This window comes from Gymnoscopelus braueri (assembly GCF_963280865.1).
Source record: "Gymnoscopelus braueri genome assembly, chromosome: 21".
In the NCBI taxonomy this organism is placed as follows: Eukaryota; Metazoa; Chordata; class Actinopteri; order Myctophiformes; family Myctophidae; genus Gymnoscopelus; species Gymnoscopelus braueri.
In genome coordinates, this window is record NC_137623.1 from 29,901,075 (window position 1) to 29,926,929 (window position 25,855).

Below are 25,855 nucleotides of genomic sequence, written 5' to 3' on the forward strand. Positions count from 1 at the left end.
CTTTCAGGCTTCTGGACCAAATGCTAGATTGGCTGCTCGATTTGAATATTGTAGCAGTGCCCGTGTGGGAGGAGTGTTTTCCATTGAGAGACTATTCAATTATTATTATTTGGCACCCCTTAGGATGCATTCAGATCACCCAAGGGACATTTGTACCAAATTTCATGCTTTTATGAGATTATTTTTTATGAGTGTCTTTTGCATCATCTGTCAAGACTGTACACAGCCATTTTCAATTTAGTCAATAACTCACTTCCTGTTTCAGATAATTTCAGGCACCCCTTCTAGGATGTCTTAGGATGACCCAAGGGACATGTATGCGATTATGAGATTCTTTAGTTGTCTTGAGTCAATCGACAACACTGTAGGCGGTCATTTTCAATTTTGTCAATGACTCACTTCCTGTTTAAGATTTTTTTGGGCACCCCTTCTGGGATGTCTTGGGATGACCCAAGGGACATGTATGCCAAATTGTATGCTTTTATGAGATTCTTTAGTTGTCTTTTGAGTCAATAGATAACACTGTAGGCGGCCATTTTCAATTTTGTCAATAACTCAGTTCCTGCTTAAGATTTCTTTGGGCACCCCTTCTAGGATGTCTTAGGATGACCAAAAAGACATGTGTGCCAAATTGTATGCTTTTATGAGATTCTTTAGTTGTCTTTTGAGTCAATCGACAACACTAGGCGGCCATTTTCAATTTAGTCAATAACTCACTTCCTGTTTCAGATTCCTTTGGGCACCCCTTCTAGAATGTCTTAGGATGACCCAAGGGACATATGTGCCAAATTTTATGCTTTTTGGAGATTCTTTTGGTGTCTTTTGAGTCAACGGTCAACAGTTTAGGTGGCCATTTTGAATTTTGTCCATAAGTCACTTCCTGTTTAAGATTTTTTTGGGCACCCCTTCTAGGATGTTTTAGGATGACCCAAGGGACATCTGTATCAAATTTCATGCTTTTATCCGCCGCGTAACGATTTGGCCATTTTTTGTGCTTAGTACCCCCTACTATACCCCCCCCCCCCTCCTACCCGATGTCGGTAGACACGCCCCCGGCCCCTGCTTCATCCCTAGTCATGCAGTAGGTCTACTCCGTGGTGGAAAATAAATAATATTCGGTGCTGTCATTGCCTGCTGGGGGGGGGGGGGGGTATTTTCGATTCTGTGCCCCGCCCAGCCCCAGGGCGAGGCTACTGAGATCGGGTAGCAATCACCCGTTCGCGTTTTTATCTGGGCTTATGCAAGCACGTCCTCAGATGAACTCCCACGAGCATCCATGATTCTCACACTCTGCTGCTAGAGAGTCCACCACCACTCTTCTTTCGACTTCTTATGCTCCAAGAACGGTAAAATGGCTCGACTTGTTATGAATTCACCAGGATAATGGCAGGAAAATATTACAAATGTTCGTGGCGTTACATTTGTATAACTATGAAAGCAGTGCCGGCTCCAGTCCAGACAGTAATCAGCAGGTGCCACCTGCTGATTACTGTCTGGAGCCTTTCAAATATATAGTGCTTAGTGCTTACCCACGAGCCACGGATGTTACAAGTTGATCTGGCCCGCGATAAGTACCCGTATCTCCCGTATTGTTCAATAAAAAAAGCATTTTAATCCGATCGCCGGCCATTTTCTATTATTATCTGTATTTTTTTTGTAATGTATCAGAGTGCAATATACCTCCCAACCATTAGTGTCGCATAGTTGAAAGCAACGGAAACAATTCGAAGAAAATGGCTGGCGATCGGATTAAAATGCTTTTTATTGAAGAATACGGGAGATACGGGTACTTATTGCGGGTCGGATCAACTTGTAACATCCGTGGCTCATGGGTAAGCACTTTATATTTTAAATATGAAATTGTATGCACATGTGAGAGTTGTAAATGTAAAAAAAATCAAAAACCAGGAACTTTCGGTTCCATGACTCTTGTGACAGACAGTCACGAGCGTCATGTGAATTGTGAACCATGGCTAACCTATACTATAAACATAGTGAAAGTGCTTTGAAAAGGGCTACAAGTATAGGCTACAATTATGCACCAACAACAATTATAATGTCTTTGATGTAATGTCGGCATCTCCACAGACTCCACAGACACGGCAGGAGAGAAAAAAAAGTACTGCGCTGCCACGCACATAATAGGTCTTAATAGATAGATCTACTGTATGCACATAACACTCTAACTAGCTAGGTTAACATTAGTCTAGTACTGTAGTCCAGTTGAAAAAACAAAAACTATACAGAAAAAATCAACATCATACTGTGCACGATCTGCACCACCAACAACAACAACAAATAAAATAAATTATGTTGATTATTATCATAATGTCAACATCTCTACAGCGGGAGGAAAAGGGGGGGGAAATACTTTGCACCAACAACAACATAATATGTTGAGCATTAATTTATATGTCAACTTCACTGCCAGGTGTGGACCATGGACAGTTCCTATCAGAGCTCAGCAGACAGCAGTCAACAATTTGATTACCGTCTCCTACCGGCTAATATTTCCGGTAGGACTCGGAGACACAAAGGAGACTCTTTGTGGCGTGCTTTCGAATCACACCGCACTCTATCCGAAGTGCCTTAGGTCGCCTTTTAAAACACCATTCTGTTTGCTGTCTATCTAGCTGTATTATACAACCCTCGTAGACGTATTTATGATTCTGACGTTTTCAATCTACGTCTACGAGGGTTGTATACTACAGCTACTGTCTATCTATAGCGATTACAACGCAATTATTGTTAATTCATAATAGTTATTTCCCCCCTTTCTCTTCTGGATGATTTTCCTATGAATGGAAGTTTAATTGATTTTTAAACTTTAATTAATTAATTAATTAATTGAAGTTTAATTGGAAGTTTAATTGTTTACTGTAATTGCACATATTTTTTTTTTCGATTTCTACTCGTTTATTTGCATAGTATTGTATATAGCACTATATGGCTTGTTTCCATTGGGGTCCTTTAAATAAACTAGTATAATAAAAAATACAATTAAATATAGGTGTTTTAAAAGGCGATCACGGTTAAAAGCAGCAGCAAACAGAATGGTGTTTTAAAATGCGATCTAAAATAACTAACTAATATTATTAAATATAGGTGTTTTAAAAGGCGATCAGAAAGGGGGGAAATAATAACTGTTAAAAGCAGCAGCAAACAGAATGGTGTTTTAAAATGCGATCCAAAAGGCACTTCAGATAGAGTGCAGTGTGATTCAAAAGCACGCCTATTTTTGTCTCCTACCGGAAATACACACGGTCATGAAATTATTGGCTTAGGAATGCGACAAAAACTAAAAAATCTTCATGGGGTGTGTTAATTGATAGAAAATAAGTCATTTTTTGGGTGAACTATTCCTTTAAGTATCAATTCTACAATGTAAAAACTAATAAAGTCTGGTATTAATCGGGTGTTGGCCAGATTGAGGATACTCCCTGATGAGTTCATGTTTGTCCCAGTCTCTATAAATGTTTCTCTGAAACAGAAACTGTTGTGTGTACTAGAGGGTATTGGGGAATGGGGAATTGGGCATTTGGTTGGGGGGGGGGCAGTTAACAACTTTAACCCTATGTGTACATTGGATTTTTGCAAAAAGACGATCTACACACTCACTACGTGTTGCGTTGTGAGCTTGTCGATCTGCTATCTTGTATGGGTGTCCATGGCACAAAATATTTTAAGATGGGAGTCTGTTGCCAAATGCATTTCAATCTGGGGGTCGTTGACATGAAAACGTTTGATTACCATTTTACTAGAGAACTGGGCATTATTATGAGTGGGCACTGAGTTTGAGAGTTTGAGAGTTTGAGTTCACGAAGTGGGCAATGGAGAAATGGCTTCTTTTACAAAGTTCTTTATCTTAAGCATTACGTTTAATCATGTACCCTCTGAGATGTGATGTAATGGAGTGGAAGTAAAAATGAAGAACATTGGAAATACTCAACTAAAGTCAAATATACCTTGAAATTGTGCTCAAGTACGGTACTTGAGTAAATTGTTACTTCATTTTGTTATTTCGTGTTTTTAAAAGCAAGTACTCCAGTGCTTTGTAGATGTTGAGTAATATTTGAGCAGGAGTATCATACTTTGACACAAGTACTGCGGTTGAGTACTTTGCTAATGAGTGCTATCCTGTATGTTTGTTTTGTAGTTTCACATTTTTAAGAGCTCAAGATGGCCAGCAGAGAACCGTCCATCGCAGGTCCATCGCTGTCCACAGCCGCGTCTGCAGTGCCAGTGGTATCTAATATAATGAACAAATATATGCATTTGGATACAATATGTATATACATGTATATACATTCATGAAATGCTCAGTTAACACCTGTGTTTACTTTCACATTCAGGCATCTTCCTCTACCTGTAATATTGAGGTTCAAGGTAAAGACCCTCATATATCTTCTCAACAATACAATATCAAAAGTTACTCACCCAGCTTACTGATGAAACCTACTTGTTATAACTCAGACCTGGTGCAATGAGGACAATAATATCGTTGTCTAGGGGGCTTTCATTCACTCATATATGATTCCTATAGGTGCACACCTTATTGTCTCCGCCAGGCGAATGCCGTGGCCGAGACTGTGTTTTCCGTCTGTGAGCAGCTAATCTCCTTGATTAATCGACGTGAAACTGTGCACCTGGTTGACATCAGCCTTTTATAGCGTCACCAGGAGGCCGATTTTTTGCAAAACGGCCTCTGGAATGGCCCTCTGAAAATAAATGCTGCCCACCCCTTCTTTATAGTCATGTGATCAACACGGATCTGTCCGATCTTTCATATTCCATCCTGATTGGCTAAGATTGGCATCTAAAGTGTGCAGGAGTGGCTCATTTTGAACAAAATGCCTCAAATCATGAACGCAGCGTCCGATTGCCGTGAACCTTTGCACGCACATTCCCACTAGGCCGAGGAAAAAATGCCACCCTTTCACATTGGCCTATTATCGTGCCACCAGCAGGACAATTTTTGCAAAAAAAAATATCCCCCAAAAATATTACTCCTACAGATGTTGTCCAAATGTCACGCAAATCCTGTTCTTCTGTGTCACTAATATATATCACACTAGGTGCTCTTGCCCTCTCGTTAAGAACTCTCTGAACCTCTCTAAAGTATCTTCAAAGCTCTCTCTCCCTCTCCTTTCATTAATTACATTCACTGTTGCATGCAGTATTTGATCATCTGTAGGAGGGACATATGGTCTTACTCTTTGGTCTTACTCTTTGGCCTTCCTCTGCTGCCACTATCCATCCTGAGCTCCTTTTACAGCCGTTTGTTGTTGTATTCGCAACAATGGAAGCACATAAGGCCACAGTGTACCTATACCACTCCTAGTCTGGGGTCTGCTAGGGGTTCTTCAGGATAAATCAATAATTTGATGGCCAGCCTCCTACTGGCAGATGACCCGTCATGAAATTATTGGCTTAGGAATGCGACAAAAACAAAACATTTTTGGGTGAACTACTCCTTTAAGTACTGTACTTGAGTACATGTGCTTTGTTACTTTCCACCACTGGCTGCTGCACAACTCAGGTTTTGATTCCTTTACAGAAGCTGAATTAGCTGAGGTGAAGGGCATCATGAAAGATGTTTATAAGAAACTCAATCATCAGGAGACAGAGCTCAACACATTTCTAAAGTGAGTATACTCCAACTAATGACTCCTTTCCACTACAAAGGGTTAACCCAGAACCTTCCATTTTCAGAGCATGTTTATTTTCATGATCAATCAATCAATTGTGTTCTGGCTTGGATTAATGGAACTAATGTAGTATACAAGTTATTCTTCATCTGTATCACAATGAAAACTCACTTTTCAAGGTTATAAAGAAAACATACGATTTAAAGTATTTATACTTTTTTACATATCTTTGTTTACATATTAAATGAAGTTACATTAAATTAAAAGTTTCAAAGTTTGTTTTAGTTTTTTTGTGTTTTTCGCAACAGGGGAAAAATCAGAGATTTGGAGAACAGCAAAACGGAGCTGGTGGGTGTCTTTGGTAGAACAGGAGCTGGGAAAAGCTCTCTGATAAATGCCATTATCGGTGAAAGGAATCTCCTGCCTTCTGGAGGTGACGGCCATGCTTGTACCTCAGTCATGATTCAAGTACAGGCAAATATGACAGACTCCAACTACATAGCAGAGATCGAATTCATCCCAGTAAAGGTGAAAATGATGTCCTTACATAAAGCATGATATTATGTTATAAGCATTGGAGGACAAAGTATACTCAACTCCTGGTCAAATATAACTCAAATACAAGTGAAGTTGCTCAGTCAAGTTTGTACAAGTAAAACATTTTTACTTGCTTTTAAAAATGCTTAAAGGAGTAGTTCACCCAAAAAAACATACATGACTCAGTCATGTATACCAGCTTGCTATCTGTTTTCTCTGATTTGTCTCGCAGAATCTGGCAACACTGCTAGTGGATCCCCATTGGCTTAGACCTGTTGCTTATTTCTCCCGCAGAATCTGGCAGCACTGCCATAGAGGCGAGAGGCGTGTCTAGTACCATAGCTTGGGAGTTCAGAGTATGGGAAAGTATCCCCATTGGCTTAAAGGGCAGCCAATGATGAAAAAGTGTCTAGAAAGTGTTGACTACACTCAGTCTCTTCTTAGACCAGCGTGCTTTGCAAGCTGGTAATAACTTATTTTCTATCAATCACACACACCATAAAGCATTGAATTCATGGAATTATTTTTGTTTTTGTCGCATCCCTAAGCCAATAATTTGATGATAATTATAAAGATGCATATGTATTCCGGTAGGAGACTCTTTGTGAGACTCTAGAGCAAATTTTAAAACATTTATTGGCAAAATTGAGTCATTGAGACATTAGGTCCCAGTTGGCTAATGCACAGCCCCTTTTAACTGCCTTTATTTCAAGTGGAGCAGAAGTTTCCCCTGCCACCCCCAATGCCTCCCTCTGCTCTTTCAACCAGATATCCCTTGTAACTCTCTAGAATACCATCGCTCACTTGAAATCCTCCTCATGCCCCCTATTATTGTCCCCACCTCCCTTCTCAAGGAAATTTTACCCACCGTTGGTCCTCACATTTTATCCATTGTAAACAGTTCCCAGTCCTCTGAGGCTTGCCGAGTCGGTCTATCATTGTACATGTCATGTTTTGCGATTTCTTCTGTTAAGCACTTCGTGACTCTGCTCTTAAAAGGTGCTATACAGATAAAGTTTATTATTATTATTGTTATTATTATTATTATTATTATTATTATTATTATTATTATTATTATTATTATTACTATTATTATTATTATTATTATTATTATTATATTATGAGAAATTATTGATTTCTGTCTCTTTTTTTGTTTTGTTTTTTAGGAATGGAAAGATGAGTTGTGGTATTTGAAAAATAAATCTTCTAATGAGCAGAAGGAGGAAGGTGATGACGAAAGCATTGACGACGAAAGCGATGACGACGACGACGATGATGATGACATTAAGGAAAAGTTCTCAGCACTGTATGGAGAAGGGTTTAAGAGCTCTGCAGATGTTGCAGACTACATGGCTGAGAAGAATTTTAAAGATATTCCAGAATTTCTCCTATCCAAAAAGAAGAAACTTGTATATAAAAAAGTAAGTTACGTTTTCTACCTTGATTTCTGACCTCAACACCAGAGTGGAAAATTATGAGTGTTAGGTTGCATTTGTTCACTATAAAAAGACAATTATTTTAAAGAATCAATCATTATCGATCGATCGATTGATCGAGAGATAGATAGATAGATAGATAGATAAATGAATGAATGTTCATTCACCTGAATGTGTGTAACAGTCCTCAGAGTTATCCAAAGAAATGACAAGGTACACAAGGCGTGACAGTACTGGAGGAAGACAGTATTGGCCACTAGTGAAGTGTATAACCATTATGGTACCAAATGCCAGCCAACTACTTCAGCATGTTGCACTTGTGGATCTTCCTGGAACTGGAGACTGTAACAAGAGCAGAGATGAAATGTGGAAAAAGGTCAATTAAATTATAAATGCAAATCATATCATGAGAATGTATTACATTTAAATACTATATACAATATCTATATCCGTGTAAGATTATTCAATTATTTTCTTCTAGTTTGTTCGAAATTGTGCTGCTGTGTGGATTGTGAGTGACAAAGTTCGGGCAGTTTCAGAGAAGGAACCATGGGACATATTAAACAAAACCATCAGTCTCATTGGAAATGGTGGAGAGTGTCAAAGCATCTGTTTCATCTGCACCAAATCTGATGTTCTTGGCGTTTCAGACCAAGACTTAAAGTACTGAGTTATTTTTTTTTTGGGTATCAAAAACATATTAGATTATTGTTTTCAGTGCTAAAGATGAAAATGTAATTAACATAAACATACATTTCACATTTTCTTCCAGGTCAAAACGTGATTGTATATTGCAAACCAACAAAACAGTCAAGGAACAACTGCAAAAGAAAGTTGAAGAAAAGTCGTCCATCAAGGTATGTTTTACAGACAGACATTAAGGACCCTATTTTGACCCTATGCATGAAGCATGTCGGGACATGATTTGGACCAGGTCTACCGGACAAGATAAGAGCTCATCCATTTCTTTTTTTGACAGACCTTAGTTGAAGGAGGCAAAACCCACATATGTGGGCACTTCCAAAATTACACAAACCCACACCTGAAAAAAAAACAATAATAATATATATATATATATATATATATATATATATATATATATATATATATATATATATATATATATATATATATATATAATAATATATATATATATATAATAATATATATATATATATATACATACATACATACATACATACATACATACATACATACATACATACATACATACATACATATCACTTCGGCACAGGAATTCTGCCCTTCTCTACTCCCAAAAATACCAAACGTCCTCTGCTCACCTGTATCCCCCAAAAAGCACCCTAAGTGTATCTTACACACACTCACTTGTCCAATGCTATTTTATAAACAAACATGCATGCAAGCACACACAGCATACTGAATAATAATTATTATTATTATTGTTTTGTATACATTTTCTTCGTTTCAGAAACATTTCCACGGAAAAAGTGACTTTTTCCAAGTGTTCACAGTCAGCTCTAAAGAGTTCAACGGGCAAGAATATCTACAAGAAGTAGACACTGGTAGGACAAGACTTTACAATTTACAAATAATGTGTAGTAGTATGGATTTAACAATTTGCATCACTCTGAAAATGCCGTATTTTAAATCTTAAAACAAACTTAAACAAACAACATACATTTTGGACTGAACATTTTACTGTGATTATACATAAACATAATTTTCCAGAAATACCCAAACTTAAGAGATTTCTGGAAGATCTCAGTGACCGTCACTCAAAGACCAATTATTATGTCAACGGAGCCTATGGAATACTTTCTCTGATGAAAGGGGCGAATACTCAAGGAACGGTAAGAACACACACACACACACACACACACACACACACACACACACACACACACGTTCAGGTGACACTGGTCTACATTATTCTGGTTCTATTGTTCTGAGTGCCAAATTTGATTTCAGGACTCCCTCAAAGCAGAAGTGTGCAAACACCTGGAAACAAGACTTCAAAAATGGATCAATAAAGTCGATCAATCCATGACAAAGTCTCATGAGGCTTTTGAAAAATGCCTCGATGATGGAATTTTGCCATCAGAAGAATCGTGTGAGAAAGTGTTGAAGCGTGCCACTACGGGAAAAAAAGGCTGCGGCCATCATACGAAATTGAAGTCTTTAGTTCAGAACAACGGCAATTACAAACGAAAAAAAAACAAAAACGGAAGCAAAATTAACCTCAATGAGAGATTATCTAAAAACATGAGAGAAGAGATTGATCCAGTGTTTTGCAAGACCTTCCCGTAAGTAGCTACCTACTGTCAGCAGTCATAAAACACGTCTTCCAGCATATAAATTGAATAAAACCAGGAGAGCGGGGGGGGGGGGGCATGTCTAAAAGGGCTTCCTTAACTCAATGCAGATCTTATACATTTCAGGAATGAAGGACGATCTGGACCCATCAAAGAGACCATCAATAAATTCACACTTGACACAGACAAGCACAAAGAGGTTGCATTGCAGATGACATTCATAAAGACAGAGGTATAACTACACCTCATTTTGTTGGGTTTTGTCTCTGAAGTAAGATAAAGACACAATAATAATATATATTTATTCATTCATTCATTCATTCATTCATTCATTCATTTGTTTACTTACTATGACAACAATTGTTTTAGGCATAATTCTATTATTAATTGGCAACTGAAATTTAGCTTGATTTATAATGCTTGATCTGATGGAAGCCAATTTCCATGAATATAGTATAATTTGAGTGTTCAGTTTATTTGCTTTTCAGTTTTTTTCTTCTCTTGAACAGGAGGAGAAATTAAAGACAAAACTTGTCAATATCATCCGTGAAGAAAAGAAAAACATCTACTACAGTCTAGAAAAGTCAATCGAGAAATCCATGCAGCCGTGTTATGACAGTAAGCCATGTTTTCACTATACAATAGTATATTAACAGCTAAAACATTTGCACAACTTACTGGCATAGGCAGTGGGAGAGTCGTTTTCACATGCCCTCCATGGCAGTAAAATATTTAAATGAGCAATTAATCAATTTAAATCTTGCAATATCCTCACTCCTCACGGCTCACCAGTGGGCCCCAGCCCACAGGTTGAGAATGGCTGATTGAATTGTGTTTGTTTGTTGTACTGTAGAAGCAGCAGCACACAGGGGATCAGGCATGGTGGCCAAGATGAGGCAGGAAATGGACAGGCATCTCAAAGATTCAAAATCCAAAATGTTTAAAGACGCCAAGGATGACATGCTGAAGGACATGACACGTCTGAAGGTTTCTTAACACTCATCTATCTCAGGAATAGACCAAATTCCAACTGCTCAAAATGTTCTAATGAATTTATATGCTCAAGTAGTATTAGCAGTTATTTCTTCTTAAGAACGTCTGGGGAATGAGGCCCAGTGTGTGTGTGTGTGTGTGTGTGTGTGTGTGTGTGTGTGTGTGTGTGTGTGTGTGTGTGTGTGTGTGTGTGTGTGTGTGTGTGTGTGTGTGTGTGTGTGTGTGTGTGTGTGTGTGTGTGTGTGTGTGTGTGTGTGGAACATGTATTGACATTTAATTCTGGCACTGAACAGTTTATCTTCATTTCAGGATATATTGCTGAAAACACTCGAAGAAGATATGAAGGCATCCATTAACCAGTCACTCAAGAAAAATGTCAAGTCAGTCCCAGGTAACAGATAGATTTGATTTGATTTGATTTATGGAACACTAGTTGATTTATTTCATAATCATCCAGTGGTGTATATATTTAAATTGTAATATTGCTGTTACAAATATATATTCATTTAGATACTGTAGTGAAATAAATGTGAAACAATGTTGTTACAGATGTCACTGAGCAATATGAAAAGGTGAAGATATGCCAGGAAAAACTGAAGAGGACTGCAGTCTTCCGTCGAGGATTAAAGTATGATGAGCACCAGCAAATTGGCCTTGCAAAAGTGATGGCATATACAAAATAAAAATAAAGAATCAGGGGCCAGCTATAGCTGCTGCTATCCAGCTCCAGCTCTGCTCCAAACTTGTTAGCATAGGCCGTTTACAGTATATGCTATGTGATACCATACATATTTTTTGTCATGTTCATTAATATGGTTATGCACTTATTTACTTATAAGAGTTTAGAATATTGTAACCCCATGGCAGTCTCAATACATTTAGCTTCAAACCTCCCAAACCCTGAACTTTGAAGTTGGGGTGCAAAACTATAGTGCACTAGCATCAGCCAATCAGAGTACAGCGTGATCTGAAAAGCAAGTGGACAACACACACTGAGAATGTAGGGCATTGCAGCATGTGACACGACTAGACCTGCAGATCTGAATAAAACCAAATCACAGGAGCTATAATAACCCTTGTCATAGACAGGGGTTATTATAGCCTTCTATTATACTATTTAAAAAAAAAGAAAAGCTTACAAGAGGGTTTTATACTCTGACAGAGATGCTTTACTCCAACCAAAACAAAGACTAGATTATCCAATTGATAGATAGATTTTCAGTCTAAAATATTTTCCATTGGCAAATGAAATCAAACATGTCTTAATCAAACATTGGGATGTGTTGGAACTCCATGAAACGTTTAAAGACAAGCGTATTGTTGCTTTCAGACGGAGCCCACCACGTACTGGACACCAGCCCTGTCGAAACTGCTCCTGTTGCCCACAATCTGCTGATCTTGAAGAATTCACCAATCCTCACACCAGACAGATTGTCATCCTGGAAACCCTGACAACATGTGTCACAAACGATGTGATATATGCAATCCAATGTCCTTGTTCCAAACTGTATATAGGACATACATCTCGCGAATTGAAAAACAGGATAATGGAGCATAAGAGTGATATAAGAGGTAAGGCTGGCTCTCTAGGAACACACTTCACCCAGTGCGGCCATTCAGAAAATGATCTTAAATTCTGGGCGATTGAAAAAGTACAGGGAGGAGATTTGGATAGAAAACTTCGAGACGCAGAAGCATGGTGGATTAATGAGCTAAATGCTGTTTCCCCATTTGGTCTAAATGAGAATAAGGCCTAGGCAGCGTTGCCAAGTCTGCTTATTATGAGCGACTTTGGGCTTGTTTTTCTGTAAAGTCGCTTATATTGGTTGTTGTGGGTTGCGGCTCTGAGTCTTTGGGCTTGTTTCTAAAGTGTAGTTGCTCATTTGGGCTTGCTTCCTACACGTTGTTCAGTGATTCTCAAACATGTTCATGTCAAGGACCCCCTAAATGAATAAGTATTTGTCCACGGACCCCCATTTGAAAATATTTTGTACCAGCCAGCGACCCACATAAAAGATGTATGTATTTAAAATATTAAAAAAAAAAAAAAAATCCCCACATTTTCTTAAAGATTTGTTTGAAAATTTCAGATCTATAAGCTCACAACGTGTCGCATCACAGATCTGCCATTTTCAAATAGCTGATGTATATAGGTTTTAAGTGCTTAAACTTATCTTGATGCTCTATACTAATTTGGCTGTACGTGCGTGGGTGTGTTCATGTGGCCTAGTCACTTCTTTTGGGCTTGTTTTCGTAGACCGGACTGCTTGTTTCTCTTGCGAAATCTGGCAACACTGGTCCTGGGACTTCCAATGTTTTTTATTGATGAGCTCATTATCCTTAGTCTTGATATACTTTGACTGTGTAAAGGGTTCCTTTTTTTACTTCTATATGTGTATTGTTGTGCATGTACGCAGGTATGGGTGTAAGTGCGTGCATAAAGTATATAGGCCTATATATGTGTATGTGTCCATGTGTATATATCTGGATGTATGTTGGTAATAATATGCTGTACATAATATGTAATACATTTTATTGACTCCAGGGGTGAAATTTAACATTTACAAGTACATTTACTCAAATACTGTACAATTTTGAGGTATGTTTTTATTTTTTATTTTTCATGCCAATAATATTGAACTTTCATGCCAATACTTTTGTACTTTTACTCAAGTAAATCCTGAGTACATGACTTTCACTTGTAACAGAGTATTTCTACACTGTGGTATAAGTGAACATTTTTTTGAGTACTTCTTCCATCACTGTTGGCTCACACACTATTCTCTCTATACAGTACAACCCCCCTGATTAGTTTTAAAATGTAATTTAAACTTTGACTGATTGACTTATCGTAGAGAACACCTTCACCACACCTGCACTCAAGTGATTATGATGTGATCCGTTTCCCTTCCCTGTATATTTGACATGATTTCGCACGCGTACCATTGTTGCCTGGGGAAGAGTTTACACTCGAAACGCGGTGCCTCCAAGATTTGTAGCCATTTGTATGTTTGTTTGCCTGTACAAAAGTTGTAGAAACACAATTATAGGCTAATATACCTGTGCTGTATACGTATTTAAAGGCATTCAAATATATATTTCGCGTGGTAGGCCTACAGTCTCCCTCCTCTGTTCTCTTTTTTTGCATTTAATCTCTAATGCAGGGGTCTTCAACAGAGGGTCCAGGACCCCTAATGGGTCCTCAGAGTTACTACGGGGGGTCTGCTAGCTCTGGTCCATAGCGTTTAAAGGAGTTAAGGAGAACTCCTTCTAACGGAGGACCAGAGCTAGGGGTCCGCCAAATCTTAGTCTCATTAAAACGTTTTAATTTTTTTCATTAACCACTTGAACCCGAGAAGGCTAGAATCCCTATTCTGAGCAGAACTTAAGCCAAAAATAGCAGATCTACAAGATCGCAATGCCTGCAGCAAGAGGTTTGGTGTAGAGCAGACTACAGAGCCAAAGATCATCAAGTGTTTAAGGGATTAAATGTCTGAAAATACACATTAACATGAATCCAACATACACTGATGACTAGTGCTGTCAAACAAGTCTATGAAGCTGTTTATGAAATCTATGAAAAAAGTTTAACTGCAACATAATTTTATACAATATGTAGTGGGGGTCCCTGACTCATCTCTCTCTCAGCTAAAGGGTCCTTAGGCACTTAAAACCCCCTTCTCTAATGGAATCACTTAGAGACTGCAGGGGTTCTCAAGCTTGTCCCCTCTGAACTTTCTTCACTGAATTAACATGGAACAGTTTAATAGCTGCAATTAGTCAACAAACGTTAAACAAACGTTAAAGCTCAATTGTGATAGTTCAGTCAGTGACAGAGGTCTCCTTCTCTCTCCAGCTCTTTAATACATAGAAAAAACATTTTCATGCGGGTTGCCAATTTCGTCAAATAGAGAACCCATTTATCAGATTCAATTTGACAGTGTTCCAATTCCAATTGTCCGCTCATTTCTTAGTTTCATCACTTCATATACATGTATATCTTGTAGGAGTTCTCTAACCTGATTGGGTGAAAATGTTCTTGCTGAAGAGCTGAATTATGTGATATTTCCTGTAGGCCTGCAATGCTCTGTAGTCTCCTTTACTGCCAGGAGAGGGAGCCAGCTCTCTTAGTATTGTTTGAGGAATTAACTTTGGAGAATGCAACTGTCAGTTTCACTTCTGGATTTCCACATTTATTCACTCACTGTATGAGACACGTATGTGACAAGTCTGCATTTTTTAAAGCCATTGTTGTGTTCATGTGCTTACAACTGCTGTAATGGTAGCCTACACGTATTTGAAGGCATTTTTAACCTTCAAATCTTCATATAATTGGTGCTCACTCATGTTCATTAAAAGATGGCACCATTTCACTCTGTGTCTCAGAGGTGGGCTGTGGACAGTTCAGAAACCTGCCCACCAGTGACAGGTTTGATCATTTCAAACAAGATTTCAAACATTTATTTTTCATTAATGCAAGAACAATGGCTTCTATTTCAGAATGCTATCTTTTCAGGAAGAGAAAAGCTGTGGTTTCTATTGGCTTGGAATCCCCCTCGAAGATGTCATTGGTAGGCAGGTCCACAACCCACCAATGAGAGTAAGTAGACAGAAATTAGTAAGTAATTATATGAAGACTAGAGGTTTGGGCCGCTACGGGGCCCTATGTCGCATTCTGTTGTGTCTGACATCAGCGCTTGTTTAACATCTCCATGGTTTCTGTTGTGTCTGACCCACCCATTAGGCAATTTTGATATACTAGATTTTAGTAGTTTCAAGAGGCAATCCGACAAACCGGAAGTAGGAAGAGTGTATGTGGACCTCCCATCAAGTTTGGAGCCTGTAGCATGCTGGGAATTGGAGTTATGGCTGTTTCAACCCCAGCCAATAGGAAAGCAGATGAGGCGGGGCTTCAGCAACTACTGCCCGTCCCTTTTGGCCGTCTAAGAGCACCCACTAAGTTTGGGGCCCTTAGCATGCTGGGAACTGGAGTTATGGCTGTTTAAAGCCCAGCCAATAGGAACACAGAGGGGGCGGGGCTTACACAATTACAGCCTTCCCTATTGGCCGTCTAAGAGCACCTACCAATTTTGGGGCCTTCAGCATGCTGGGAACTGGAGTTATGGCTGTTTAAACTCCAGCCAATAGGAACACAGGGGGGGGGGAGTAATGGTGCGCCTGTGGCACTATTCTGATGGCAGACCCCTGACCAGTGTTGGTGCCAAGTTTGGTGCGGATCGGAGCAACGGTGTGCCTGACAGGTCCACATGTTATACGTTTGTGATGTCCGTCCGTCCACCCACCGTCCGCTCACCGTCGGTTGACCCTCTAGGAGGCAATTTTAATATAGGATAGGGTTGAAAGTGGGTGAGGTGCTCCTTTAACCCCGCCTCAGTATTTTACAGCAGACACAAACCAGCAACAGTTCTTCCAAGGTTACATCAGGCTGAAGTTTCTGATAACAAAACACAAATGTACTTGCTGTCTGGCCAAGCATTGTGTTGCCAGCCACTTGTTAAATTGACTGTCCATCTTTAACAATCCCCCAAGGCTTCAGCAGCCTTCTGTTCCACAGCAGCTGAACACAATTCCTTCCAAGCCACAAGACAAACAACGCATGCAGCCCTGTGTCTCAGGAGGGGAGAGGAGTGGTGGAAGAACTAGGATACTTTACTTAAGTAAAAGTAGCAATACCACTACATGTTATTGCTAGTAAAAAGGCCTGTATTAAAAATTTTACTTGAGTAAAAGTACAACAATATTGGCGTCAATATGCGTACAGAACCAAATTCAAAGTGCTAAAATCTTTCAAAATGTGTCAAAACATTTCGAAAACAGCAGATTTACATGTGAGCTTGTAGATCAGCTATTTTCGAATAGCTTAAAGGTTTCATGACATGCTGGTTTACAAAACATTAAAAGTCTTTATCGTCCTTCAAACGTGTATTAAAAGGTTATTAAAACTGAAAAATCCACTCCACTGAGCAAAGAAAATACGATTTGCCTGCGGGTGTCGCTGTTGAGGGATTTTGCCTGTCAATCATCACCTCTGCTCTGCCCCCCCCAAAGGAGAAGGATAGGGGAGGGGAGAGGGGTGGGGTTAATAGAATGTGACATCAAAGTCCACGGTTAAATCACAGCACTTTTCTGAGCCTAATTATTCAGAAAACCCCAGACCACAGAAAATCCACCAAATGTTTTTTTGGGGTGTAATTGAGGTCAGAAAACCCCCCAAAAAAAAAACAGAAAAAGAAAACAAAAATGAAATTTGATGTCATGAAACCTTTAAGTATAAAATATAGGGAATGTGGTTAATGTACATGTTTTGTATTTATAATCTAAATCTGAAACATTTGACTCTGAGATGCAGTGTGGTAGAAGTATAAAGTAGGCTATCCCAAAAATGAAGCACAATTTTGAGTGAATGCACTTTCCCCACCACTGGCCCAAAAGACAAACAGCGCAGCCCGCCTGTGTCGCGGGAAGGGAAGAGAGAGGAGGGGAGGGGAAAGGAAGAGAGAGGAGAGGAGAGGAGAGGAGAGGAAGGGAAGAGAGGGTAGGGGAGGCGAGGGGAAGGGAAGGGAAGCGAGGGGGCGGGGGCTCCGCTAAGTAAAGCGCGCTAGCTGTTGACATCAGGAGGGCCATTGATGTCAGAGTGATGTCAATGCCTGTAATTGTACATGACACACTCACAGGGACTGGCTGGCTGCTGAGGCAATGTTTCAGTCAGACAGAAGAAGCCTTGGAGAGGAGGACAGCTTCTCTGACAGCAGCACACAGAGCAGAATGGCTGTGACTGGGGACGAGACAGAGTCAGGTAAGGTTTGTCATATTTCTAGCCTATACTGTTAACTTTCTATGTTCATACGTCATCGTTGATGTTTGTTTTTGTTTTGCCTTGCTCAAATGATAATGTCTCTTGAAGTTTCTCAATGTCCTGTTCGGGCCCCACAAGGGGTCCACATTGACCTTTTACAGGAACCATACAGATGGAACCATTCTTTTTTTGACACTGACACAGTACAACCAAATGGACCCTTAGGGTCCATTTGGTTATCACGTTATCACGTTATCACGTTGTATCACGTTGTAGCTGAAATAACAAGGCAACCTGTTGAGCCAGAGCCTCTGGACTTTCAGTCATGAAGTTGGTGTTGTTTTTGTCCACACCAACACCATATTAGTGTGGCTAAATCTCTTCAATAGGCTTGTTACACAACAAAGTAACTGTAATATCAGTGAAATGATTCTCTGGCTTCATTCATGGAGCAAACTATAAACAAGTGTTGAGTCTCCTCAAAATCCCATTCTCTCTCGGCTATCCCTCCCTCCACACAACCTTTCTCTCTCTCTTTCTCAGTCTTGTCTTCTCTGTCTCCCTCCACTCTCTCGCTCTCTCTGTCTCTTATCTCTCTCTCTCTCCCTCCCCCCACACACAACACACACCCCCTCTTTCTCACTCTCACACACGCACACGCACACGCAGTCACGCACACGCGGGCACACACACGCAGAGTCTCATCTTCTCTGTTCTCTCTCTCCCTCCACTCTTGTCTTCTGTCTTTTCTCTCCCCCTTCACACAAGCTCTGTCTCTCTGTCTCTGTTTCTCTGTCTCTATCTCTGATCTCTGTGTGTGTGAAATGCTTCAGCGCTCTGCCCACTCAGGGCACATAGCAGCAGTGGCTGACGTCACTGCTTTTCCTGGAACTTGCCCCCAGCAGTGCAATGTAAATGTTTGACGTCAGTGTGTGCGATTACAGGCAGTTCCTCTTACGCAGGGCAGACGCATCACAGTATTAATCATCGTATTACAGGATACAACACTGGCGGCGAGTTCCCCCCTAGCAGAGCAAACACACACACAACAGAAGGAGAAGGAGATAAAGAACGGCACCCCTCTCTTTCTCTCTCTCTCTCCTTCTCTTTGCTTCACGTTTCTCTCTTAATTTCGGTGTCACCAAAGTGTCTCTATCGCTGGTGGCAAGACAGAAGAGTGTTTGTTTGTCCCTTTGGGCAAGACTGACGTCATCACTATGACGTCATCAGTGGTGTTAAGTCACTTAGGGCTACACTTATAGTGCAGTACTTAAATCAACTTTCAAGGTACTTATATTTGACTTTATACTCCTACTCCACTACATCGCAGAGGCAGATGTTGTACTTAAGACAGCTTTAGTTACTATTACTTTTACATAAGCTTGCAGATAAACTATTTTTGAATAGCCTATGTAAAGAATAAGGGCTAATGATTCATAATTCTAGTCCAATAACACGATACTGTAGAAAGTATTCTGAAATGGGCATTCTGCATTATCAATACTTTTAGTAGTAGTAGTAGTTCAGACAGATAACTCACGATTAAATTGAACCAATACATTATAGAATGAGAATACAAGTGGATGTAATATTTTATCTTGGCGTTCAGGCTCTGCTACATTTTCTCCCTGCTCAGCACAATTAGACAACCATCATTAACCATGAAGAGCAGGGAGATAGATATACGATAACAACCCCCCATGGGGAACAGAACCAATAGCAGAACCCACTGGGTGGCGGTGGGAGCAAACAACCACATAACAACAAACCAGAACACACGAAGCGGAAGGAACGCAGATTTAGGTGAGCTTAAATAACCCGCCCAATTGGTCAGCTGATTGCCACGTCAGTGTATGACGTATGGGTCTTGCATGACACTGTATACAGCCACATAGTAATGAGCATGCATGTAACCTCTCAAGTGTATACTGCCTGAACTAACCTCGCAGGCTACGTATCATTAGTAGTAGCCTAGTAGTACTTAAGTATTTAGTACTACTTTAATACTACTATTTATGCTAATACCCTTATACTTTGACTTAAGTAAGTCATTTTGGATGAGGACTTTTACTTTCTTACACTGTGGTATTTCTACTTTTACTTAACCACTTAAACCCCCTGCATCCGTATTGTTGGGAAAGCTGTGGCAGAAAATAACCGATCTACAAGTTCACAATGCGTCACAATGCGTCACAACGTGACGCATTGTGAGCTTGTAGATCGGCTATTTCGCTGCGAGGATATTTAATGTAGAACGAAAACATTAAAAGCCGCTATAGTATAGAGCAGTGGTTCTCAACCTGTGGGTCGGGACCCCCATTTGGGGGGGGTCCCCAGATGGACTTTTAAGACCTTTTTAATAGGCTACCTCAAAAAAAGAAAGAAAGAAAAGAAAAAGACCATTACTGCATCAAAAGCAATCAACAAACTATACTAAAACCTGGTCAAACATTGGCCAAATTGTCCAATAAAATAAGAAAGAGGCAAAAATTGGGAAAATAGCCCAGCTTGTAGATCGGCTATTTTCACAATATGTATCTGTGGAACCGAGTCAAACTGAATTAAATGCCTACATTCCAAGTGCTTGTCAATGTGAGGCGTTCCCAGTTCAAATATGATTATTTTGGGGGGTCACGGCCTGAAAAAGGTTGAGAACCACTGGTACAGCAGTATAGAGCCCTGAGGGACTCCGGTTTAACCAAGTATAGAGTTTAAGTGGTTACGTCAACAAAATGGGAGCATACTTCTTCCACCGCTGGACATCATCAACATGACGTCAGACAGACATCCACAGGCTCTCTGGGGTGTTTGTGTGTCTAAGAATGGTTAATGTTCATTTACACACGTATTGTCAAAACAAATGCTTGCAAGAGTGCATGGGTAATGTTTTATTTGGTAAACATTTACTTTTGACAGTAAGGATGAAGACAACCGTGTGCTTTCTGTTACAGCTGTATCCATCGCTACAGTGTTGTGCCTGAAGCTGTCGGGCAGAAACCTTGTATCTCCCAAATTTTTACTTTTTTCGTAAATGATTTGCCCTACTACTTCATCATACTACAGTGTCACACAAAAGTAGGGAAAATAGCAGATCTACAAGCTCAAAATGTGTCGTGATGTGACATGTCTTGAGGTTGTTGATCGGCTATTTTCCCTTTTTTTAATAGTTTTAAGATAATAATAAAAAAGGAATAGTTTTGGACATACGGTACAAGGTTTCCACCCAACAGCGCCGATATTATGGTGACAGATGTAACTAGTCTATAATGTAGGCTGTAGTTTTGAAGAATAAAAGGATATTTGTTTTGGTTGAAAATGCTTAAATAGTCAAATGATGGAAACGGTTATAAGAATTATCATACTATGAGAGACAATGAATGCCACAAATACAGCATATTTGAAAAAAGACCATTCATAAGACTTCCCTATAGGAGTGTCTAACATTAAAAAAATGATGAACTACTTAACAGTAAGTGTTATTTTATACTTTATCACACAATGGTGTCATACAAAAATAGTGAAAATAGCGGATCTACAAGCTCAAAACGTGCCTATAATGAGTGATGACATGACCAAAATAGGGATAGATTATTCATCTCTTAACGTTTTTTATTTTTTTATATTCGATTAAATCGATTAACTGTTGCACCCCTTAAAGACGGGGTGCCGGGATTTTCAGTGATCAAAACATAATCATCAGGTATTATGGTTATACTAGGAGGAAGATTTTTTTCAAAAGTGTACAGAAAGTGTTAAATTATGTTTTTCTGTGGACACGCCTCCAGTTCATTAAGTATACCTGGTTCTCACCTTAGCACCTTAGCACCACCCACCTGTCCTAGGCCCTCCTCCTCTTCATGCCCACTCCTGTTGTGTTATGATAATGAGGGGGAGGGTATAATTTTACTGTGTCATTAAAGTGCTGTTTTTCTATTGGCACGTTTGACCCTCAAGGTTTCATCCTCCAGGAAGAAACTCAAAATAGTCAGAGAAGACATAAAACACCATAAAACACCACCAGGGGGCTTAATGAAGTTCTATCAACCTCATAGACACATGAAAAACAGAAAAGGTGCAAAACCATGGCACCACCTCTTTAACTGAAACACAAAACGTATGTTGTTGTTTTTCCCGCCATGCAGCTGCCACAGGAGACATGTCCTCCTATGAAGTGCATAAACCCTGCAGCTCCAGCCTGGCTCAGGGGAAGATGATGAGCAGCAGCACGGGGCACGACTCCTCGGGCAAGAGGGAGATTCGTCTGTTGAAGAACAGGTACCGTATGGCAGTGGTTGGAAAAAGTACTACATTTTTTTACTTAAAGGAGTAGTTCACCCCAAAAAAATCAATTACACACCCCATGAAGCCTTGAATTCATGGATTGGTTTTGTTTTTGGTCGCATTCCTTAAAAATAAAAAAAAATAATGATCCCACGATTTAAGCATCTCTAGGCTATAGCTTGCTGCTTGGCAGAAATGAAAATCAAAATATAAATTTTAAAGATACTTTAAATACATATTTTCGTGAACGGAAATGACGAACAGATGACAGCTTCCTTTCTCTGCTTTCGGGAAGTGTAGTTCCAGACTCTTTATAGCGTTCGTAGATTGTGGAATAGTTGTCTGGGTACGCAAGACTACAGTTGACGTGTCCCGATTTCTAATGACTTTCAAACTGGCATCCCCAGGATTTATTTTTTATTTTATATCTTTTCAAAAATAGCACATAATCTCACAACACGTCGTAACGCTATGCGTTGTGAGTTTGTAGATGATTTGGGATCATTCATAGATCAAAATTTCAAAGTTGTTGTTTTTAAAGATTTTTTTGGGGGGCTTTTTATGCCTTTATTAAAGATAGGACAGTAGGCTGACAGGAAATGGGGAGAGAGAGATGGGGAGTGACACACAGCAAAGGCCGTCTGTGTCGGGACTCGAACCCGCAATGCGCTGTCAGGCTACTGCCTAGGTGCCTGGACCGCTACACCAGCCGTCCAGGACATATTTCAAAGTTTTCAAAATGATTGGAATTGATTTTCCATGCATTTATTTGATCATTCATTCATTCATTCTACAAAATATCAGTCAAAACATTGGTAATCGGTCGGCTATGAGGACTCGGGACCTGCATCAGACAAAACTCTGGCATCAGTCTGGCTCTATTCTACAATGTCTGGCCGAGCCATGCTCTGCTAGTTCTGCCTGGCCCCCCTCACTATATACTGCAACCAACACCTTATTACACGTTCCATATAATGTCATTCTGTGGCACAAGGCTGCGTAACAGGCTAAGAACATGCTAGCTATTCCAAGCCAGGCCAGTGCTGACAGTTGCATGCGATGAAGTCCCACAGGCCTGTACCTAATCATCATGGTTAGATGTCTAGCTGCTAATTCGTGACTGCCGTCTGCTCTCTTACCCATGATTGTACTTCAGAGGGAATTAGCTGACGCGCTTTCGTGCAAACCTTTGCTTAGTTTTGTGCTCTTGTGGTTTGTGTGTGTGTGTGTGTGTGTGTGTGTGTGTGTGTGTGTGTGTGTGTGTGTGTGTGTGTGTGTGTGTGTGTGTGTGTGTGTGTGTGTGTGTGTGTGTGTGTGTGTGTTTGTGTGTGTGTGGTTAGTTCAGCCGTTTGCATGCTGGGTAAGCCCCGCCTGGTGTGAACAACCACTTCCATCAGCACCAGTGACATATGTTGCAGTCATTTCCCTCATTTTGCCAGCATCGATTCATCCACGCATTTCATTTGCCTGCTAACCTGATCTTCCTGCATGATGATTTTGCTGACGCCAGTCTTTGTTAGCCGGATTAATTTTTTTGTCCACAGCGCATGTGTCACTTAAGATTAAAGGGATAGTTCGCCCCCAAAATGACTTTTTTTTCTATCATTACTCACCCCATGGAGACTTGAATTCATGGAATTTTTTGTTTTTTTGTCGTATTCCTAAGCCAATAATTTGATGACTGCCGTCAGCTCCGGTAGGAGACTCAAAAGTGTCAACTTTTAGTCTCCTACCGGAGACATTAGCATCTTTCTGACGGACATCAAATTATCGGCTTGGGAATGCGACAAAAACAAAATAAGCTCTATGAATTCAAGGCTTCATTGGGTGTTTTTGGGTGAACTATTCCTTTAAATAAAATAGAAGAATCCGCACACCGTCTTCACTTGCTCAATAGAGAAAACTGTTATTATGCATCTGATGACAGGTGGTACCACCACAAATATATACAAAAACAGGGGTCTACTCTACAGCAACCAATCCCACTCACTCCTCGTTGGTGGCGATAAGGCCACCAACAGGTGGTGATCCCATTTGAATAAATTATCTCATTTCAATCAATTTGTACAATCCATGAATACACATCAAATGATCGTAACAATACAATACAAAATGACAGTGGATAGACACAATTTAAACAAAATCATCAACTCTATAATAAAATAAAGTCAGAGAATTCCTTATGACAAACGTGTACACCTCAGTCCAGGCAGAGGATTGTGTGTAGTGCATGGGAGTGGAGAAGCTATTCGAAAATATATGAAAATAGATGGATCTATACAAGATCAATACAGTACATCACAATGCCACGCGTTGTGAGCTTTGTTATTTTCCAAGAAATGTTTAGAAAGGTGAAAGTGGGTAAGGGTCTGTGAGGAGTCTGTGTATTAAGTTGAGTTTTTCATGGTGACTGTCTATTGTTTCTTCCAGAGAGGCTGCTCGGGAGTGCCGGCGAAAGAAGAAAGAATATGTGAAATGCCTAGAGAATCGCGTGGCCGTGCTCGAACACCAAAACAAGACTCTGATCGAGGAGCTTAGAGCCTTGAAAGACATCTATTGCCATAAAGCCGAGTGATCGGCAGGCATGACGACACCACAGGGACTGAGAGAGTGTACGATTACAGGCCGTTTTTTTCCTATGGTCTATCAGGGAATCCGGGTTTTCTGACACAAACACAGATAAACACACACACACACACACACATACACACAAGCACACACGCACGCACACACAAAACATTCCTTGTCCGTTTTGTCACTTGTGTTTACACAATGAAGTGGATGTTTGTGGCTCTGAGAGTCTGTGCCTCTCCACCATCACTAGCACCACCACCAGCACCAACAGCAAAACAAACTGTGTTTACAGGTCAAGGTTCAGGCCAGTGTGTATCACAAGGCATTTATCACAGCAGGAAGGAGGCTGCCAAAATGGCCCGGCAGAAATTTCAAAAGGGATTATGTGAAAAGGCTCGAGAATCGTGAGGAGGTCAAGAAGCAGCAGCTGACTGACAGGTTGCTGTTCTTGGAGTACGATAAATGCAGGGCTAAACAAAAATGATGTTCACTCGCATTAACTACTAATACTGCACTGTATTTGATATTTTATCTGTAATGGCTTTATAGATTGGGTATGCTCAGAGACCTATCTATCAATGGTTTGACTGTATTGTTTGCATGTTATGTTTGCAGGTTATTTTCCCCGTCCAATAAATTGCCACATGCTGTTGTACAGTAATTGCATTTTAGAAGAAAGTGTTCAAAGGGAATTCACAGCCTCAAGGTCTCAATGTGTATTTTTCAATCCATTCCTCTCTCAAGAGAGGTGGCCAATAGTCTGAGCGCTTGAATACTGTATATCTGTTATTATCTCCTTCTGCACTAGTTGTTTGCATCTTCATTTCAGTTTTTATTTTTATTTTGTGCATCTCTGAGAAAAGTGACCTTTTTAACCTGTGGTATTTATTTGATAGAAAAGTCTGGTACACAGTACACACTGTATTTTTGTGCATTTTGAATTTCCTGTTGATATATCTTTGAGAAAACTGTCCTTAATATGAATGAATGTAATAATAAATACTAATAAACTATTTATATAGAATCTTTCAAAAGAAAAAAAAGGGTTTAGGAAGTGCTTTACAAAATACAATACATTATGCACTAAGATATAATAAAACAGACAGTAAATCACAATAAAAAGTAACACAGTAGTAGTAGCTAACATGTCACTAACCGGATCTCCTAATGAAAAGGCTTGATCGCATTTGTTTCTTATAACCACATGAACCCCACCCTCCCTATTATTCTTGGGTGAACATAGCGTACAACACGTAGCAACATGACACGTTG

The 25,855-nt window shown here is 39.9% G+C and overlaps 2 protein-coding genes across 3 annotated transcripts; both read left to right on the top strand.

Moving 5' to 3' along the window:
* Window positions 1–1,214: 1,214 nt before the first annotated feature.
* LOC308077306 (nuclear GTPase SLIP-GC-like) lies at window positions 1,215–13,963 on the top strand. 2 transcript variants are annotated; one of them, XM_080417935.1, is made up of 18 exons: window positions 1,215–1,346; window positions 4,157–4,245; window positions 4,353–4,386; window positions 5,561–5,645; window positions 5,957–6,176; window positions 7,352–7,606; window positions 7,806–7,997; window positions 8,103–8,284; window positions 8,394–8,478; window positions 9,075–9,168; window positions 9,335–9,456; window positions 9,575–9,909; window positions 10,045–10,150; window positions 10,428–10,536; window positions 10,772–10,905; window positions 11,221–11,302; window positions 11,461–11,539; window positions 12,242–13,963. In XM_080417935.1, the coding sequence occupies exons 2-18, from the start codon at window positions 4,180–4,182 to the stop codon at window positions 12,666–12,668; spliced, it is 2,607 nt and encodes an 868-aa protein (XP_080274061.1). In that variant the 5' UTR covers window positions 1,215–1,346; window positions 4,157–4,179; the 3' UTR covers window positions 12,669–13,963. The 2 variants fall into 2 exon arrangements, with proteins under 2 accessions (XP_080274061.1, XP_080274060.1); XM_080417934.1 differs by having other exon boundaries at window positions 5,558–5,645; window positions 12,242–13,962.
* Window positions 13,964–17,599: 3,636 nt separating this feature from the next.
* On the top strand, window positions 17,600–25,593 carry LOC308077074 (cAMP-responsive element modulator-like). Its single transcript, XM_080417630.1, has 3 exons — window positions 17,600–17,728; window positions 21,871–22,003; window positions 24,440–25,593. The coding sequence occupies exons 1-3, from the start codon at window positions 17,629–17,631 to the stop codon at window positions 24,582–24,584; spliced, it is 378 nt and encodes a 125-aa protein (XP_080273756.1). The 5' UTR covers window positions 17,600–17,628; the 3' UTR covers window positions 24,585–25,593.
* The last annotated feature ends 262 nt before the right edge of the window (window positions 25,594–25,855 follow it).